Below are 4,878 nucleotides of genomic sequence, written 5' to 3' on the forward strand. Positions count from 1 at the left end.
AATTTTTCAGGTATCTCACTCTTCTGCCAAATGAGTGATATATATATATATATATATATATAATATATATATATATATATATATATATATATATATATATATATATATATATATATATATATATATATATATATATATATATATAAATATATATGTAGGATTAGAAATAATACGTAAGAGAGCATTATCAAATATGGATTACCCTAAGAAAGTAATTTCTTATGGTAGTTCTTGAAAGAAGGACAAAACCATGAAAATACTTGAAGAATCAATAGGAACATAGGCCTAGCGTTTGTTTGGCCAACTTTCTTTTCCTTGTTATAATTCTCAAATGGTATTTTTCTTTTACCATATAAAAGGTTTTTATATATCCATATCTTTACCTCAAGAAATTATTTTTATATATTCGAAATTAAGTTTTACTTACAGTAATGTTTAAAATGGCACAGCATATTGCCAAAGGAGAAGTTTGAGGGCATTGGTCTAGGTTAGGCTACCAACTTCACTCTTCCTCATATTGCCAGTCTACGAGACATATCGTTTGATGAAAACGTAAATTAAACCAGGATTTATTGCATACATAAAACATACAGCTATCTTTAATTTGAATCCAAAAACATCAGTTGTTTTCTAAGTTTTGTTTACGTTGTCTTGAAATACTCTCACCAAGTGTGACGCTTCGGAATTTCGATGAGAAACCCGGTTTGCTACAGAGCATTTCGTTATTACAACTCTAATGATGCCTTTACATGTTTAAAACTAAAACATTTATGGCATAGACGGTATCCTACAGGCCTACCTACTGCAAAGAATCCTTATGACTAACAAAATACAGCAGATGTCCTTCTGCATTGCAGTAATATATTGAAAAGGCTTGTCGGCACAACCAGCATCCTATACGCCTACTTTACCACTAAGCACTTGTAATAACGAGCACGATCTCATTTACTTTATGTGGCTTATATAAGGCCAATTAGGTTCTGATTTCAATACTGTGCTGAAAATTGTATGCTGAAAATCTAAAACAGTATAATAGAGAAAGCGTATCTACTGGAGGAAAACATTGTTCTGCCTAGCACAAAATTATGAAGAAATAAACTTACCTCTGAAATACCACTTCTTTTTCTCTTGAAGAATTTCTGTTCCCATATTTGATTTTATAAGGTACACAACTTATAATTAACACGAAAATGAACGAAAACAAATCACTTGATACACAACACATTTCCGTGGTGTTGGGACGGCAGCATCACTGTCTGCAAGCAGCCCCGCTCTATTGGTATGACACCAAACTACACGATAACATCTCCAGTAATTACTATCAGTGCTACGACTCTTGTTCTCTCTAGGATTGATCTTGACCATATTTCTATTCTTAGTTTGTATAGCCAATATTTGGAAAAGGCGGAACATCATTTTACAGCGACGTAATTTGCGGTTCGTAAAAAACGGCGCCGTTAACACATCTCCACAGCATCCAAAAGGGAGTGGTCACTACGAATGTGTTCAGCTGAATACGTTTTCAATACCGGAACAGTTTTATCAAAGAAATCGTTGAGGCTTTCGGAGGAAATCGGAATAAAAACAAAGTGTTTTGTAGAAATTCAGTGGGATTGGGTTACATAGCGATAACTAAGATATCGATGCTTTAAATAAATGAAATTACGCAAAGAACGAAAATAGTCATTTCAAGGTTTGTTTTTCTTGCATACTTCTAGATAATGATGGTAATAATGTAATCATCATCATCATTATTACTAATGAAAATGATAGTGATAATAATTGAAATTATAACAATATTATTAGAAATATATGAGTACATACTAGCAATAAAATTAACACCATACCACTTACAAGACGCTCAATATCAATAATAATAAACCCATTAACCTGACCTACAGTAAGAGAAGAAAAACATTCTTCATTGTTTCATTACTTGCTTCAGGATATGACATGAATGAAAGGAGCATTTGTTCTCTCTCTCTCTCTCTCTCTCTCTCTCTCTCTCTCTCTCTCTCTCTCTCTCTCTCTCTCTCTCTTCACAAGATAAATCTGCTACCGGAGGGATGGCCTATATCATCTTTTAGCATTCCATCTTTGTCCTAAATGATTATCTTTAATGGGCGATTATCACAAAGAAGAGGCGTGTCCACTGGAATCCTCCCTTTCCAAGGCCGTGTTTCTGTATAAATGGCGGTTTCTCAGATGGTTTGTCGTCAGTTTCCGAAGAGGGACCTCAGCCACTCACTCACTCATCATCATGAAGGTTGCTGTAAGTGCTTATAGATTTAAATCTTTTCAAAGATCAACCAGAATGATTAACATAGTGGTAATAATGATCCAATATGCTTGCTGTTACTAATATTGTAGACGGATTTTTTTTTTCTGTTGCAGTGTTTCTACAATAATTTTTTTAAATATTCTTGATAATTTCAAAATCTGTATTGATATAAGAAAACAGCTTTGAATTACTGTATGTTATTTAATAGAGTTAATGCTTGTTTACCTGACGCCCTCTGCAGATTGTCTTGTGCCTTTTGGCCGTTGCCTTGGCAGAACCTGAGGCCAATCCACAGGTGCTGGCAGGTCACCCTCTGCACTACAACCATCGTGAGTCCTTCTAGATATTTTCTCATTTTTGGATTTTATTGAAAATTTTTTCATTTTAAAAGAAAGTTTGCTTTTAAATGAGTTTGTTCTGTGTAATTTCAGCCGAGATATTCCTTAGTCTTTTTTATCTGCCAATTTCCTGTTAGTTTTAGAACAGATTTCGTACTGACTTTGACTTTCTCTTCTCAAGCCATTATCAAGTTTGAATGTTTTATTTTTCTTTCACAGACTATGGATTCCCACTCATCCACAACCTGGGACTGCCCCTGACCTACAGCAATCGATTCCCACTCACCTACGGTCACGACCTCCCTCTCACCTACAGCAACAGATTCCCACTCCCCTACAACCAGGGACTCGGGTATCCCTTCGGTCCTAACTTTTACCCACGAGGGCTACCCGCTGCTTCAGAGGAATAAAGACCTGAATGGAATCACTCGTTAGGTGGCGCCCTTGGAACCACAACGCCACGGCATCTCCTGAAGGAGGTTAAGATATTCATTGAGCCAAAATATTATTTCAGGCATTGCCTCTCCAAAACTAAGTGGATATTTTGATTTTCTACTCTTTGGATCTCCATGTGTTAAACCAAGGGTTCATCGGATATTGTGTAAATAATATATCAAGTGCAGATAATGCATCTTCCTCCATCTTATAAAATGTTAATAAACACTACTTAATTACAGTTGATTCTATCAGTCTCTCTCACCTTTTGTAACTTCCAAAAATAGCCGGCATTCAATTGACATAGCCGTCTCAGAATGAAGAAAATAAGGAAAATAAAAAGTAAATTATGGATGATTCTTCATGTAAATGAAAAACACTCATAAGGCTTAGTAAACGAGAATCAGTGATAACATAAAAAGAAACCTCTAGAATCAATACACTGTCTGACGAAACTCGTTTTTACCAGTCCTTAATTTGGCAAAACAATTATGGTATTCAACCAGTGGCCCTGATTAGTTAGATGGGTAGAATAGGAATGACTAAAAGGAGATGAATAAGGAAAATTCTTAACAACACAAAAAGACATCGCAATACAGGCAGGTCTTTCTTTGGTCATGGTCTCCGGTGCATAGTGTTCAGTAATCCTTAAGGTTTGTCATATCTTTTTGCTGGAGGGCCATCTGTGAATTTATACATATACGTGATTATAGATGCTTACATTTACTCACGTGTACGTGTAATTTCCACTCATGTTTAACAAAATGAATAAGCAAATTAAGTGCCGCATCAGTGTTTAGTAGAAATTATCCTTTGCTTTATTAGAAAATTTGGCTAATTGAGATTTAACTACATTTTTTTAAACTTTTAGTATATCTTCTGGAGAGTTTTAATTTTTATAATTATTACAAGTAATTAACATTCCCTGACAAAGATTTCTATTTCATTTAAACCATTTTATTGTACAACACAGACACACACACACACACACACACACATATATATATATATATATATATATATATATATATATATATATATATATATATATATATATATATATGTGTGTGTGTGTGTGTATATGTATAAACATAAAAGTATATATATATATATATATATATATATATATATATATATATATATATATATATATATATATATATATATATATATATACACGGTCTTTCGAGGAGATAAGATTCCCATCATCAGGGAAAAAAATGTCCAGACAAAACCCAATTACAGTAAATAAAATAAAACCGAGTAAAAGACATGCAATATGGAAGGAATAAATGGAATATAAGCCCGAAAAATACCAGTGGATAGATGACAAATGCAGTTACCACAAAAATCTTGAATAAGGACATTAATGCACGAAATTATATGACATCCTTTGCAAAAATAATCACACACAAAAGAAATCTCAAAATCGCATGCACGTTCATAATTCACATACCACACAGTACAAACACCAAAGATTGTTTACTTGTTTGGGAAAAGATAAGGCAGGAATGATCTGTTAAGCAAAATATATGAGAACAGAGCAAATATGGACTCCAGAAAATGTTGGAATTAGAACTGGAATATTAAATCTAGGCCAAGCGCTGGCACCTACAAGATCATTCAGCGCTGAAAATAATGTTGAAACAATTGTTAGGAGCGGGTGGAAAGTAAGATGGAAGAAATAGAATATCAGCGGAGGTCGAGTAAAAAGAATGGAAGGGGTAGAAGCGAGGGGCCGAAAAGATACTGCAAAAAAACTTAAGTAATGCCTACAGTGCATCGCATGAGGTACACCGAGGAAGAAAAGGCAGCGAAACCAAT

At 34.1% G+C, this 4,878-nt stretch overlaps 1 protein-coding gene across 4 annotated transcripts in view; it reads right to left on the reverse strand.

Annotated features, from left to right (window-relative positions):
• The window catches only part of LOC136834745 (uncharacterized), a 179,301-nt gene extending 177,797 nt beyond the window's left edge, over window positions 1–1,504 (reverse strand). For 3 of the 4 annotated variants that reach the window (XR_010851865.1, XR_010851864.1, XM_067097341.1), the window contains exon 1: window positions 1,104–1,257. Coding sequence is in view for 1 of the 4 variants with exons in the window: in XM_067097341.1 (XP_066953442.1) it covers window positions 1,104–1,149 (46 nt within the window). In the remaining 3 variants the exon portion in view is untranslated. Of the gene's footprint in view, window positions 1–1,103 lie in introns of all 4 variants that reach the window. The other variant, XR_010851863.1, reaches the window with a different exon arrangement.
• Window positions 1,505–4,878: the final 3,374 nt, after the last annotated feature.

Source organism: Macrobrachium rosenbergii, chromosome 54, assembly GCF_040412425.1.
Source record: "Macrobrachium rosenbergii isolate ZJJX-2024 chromosome 54, ASM4041242v1, whole genome shotgun sequence".
NCBI classification, from domain to species: Eukaryota; Metazoa; Arthropoda; class Malacostraca; order Decapoda; family Palaemonidae; genus Macrobrachium; species Macrobrachium rosenbergii.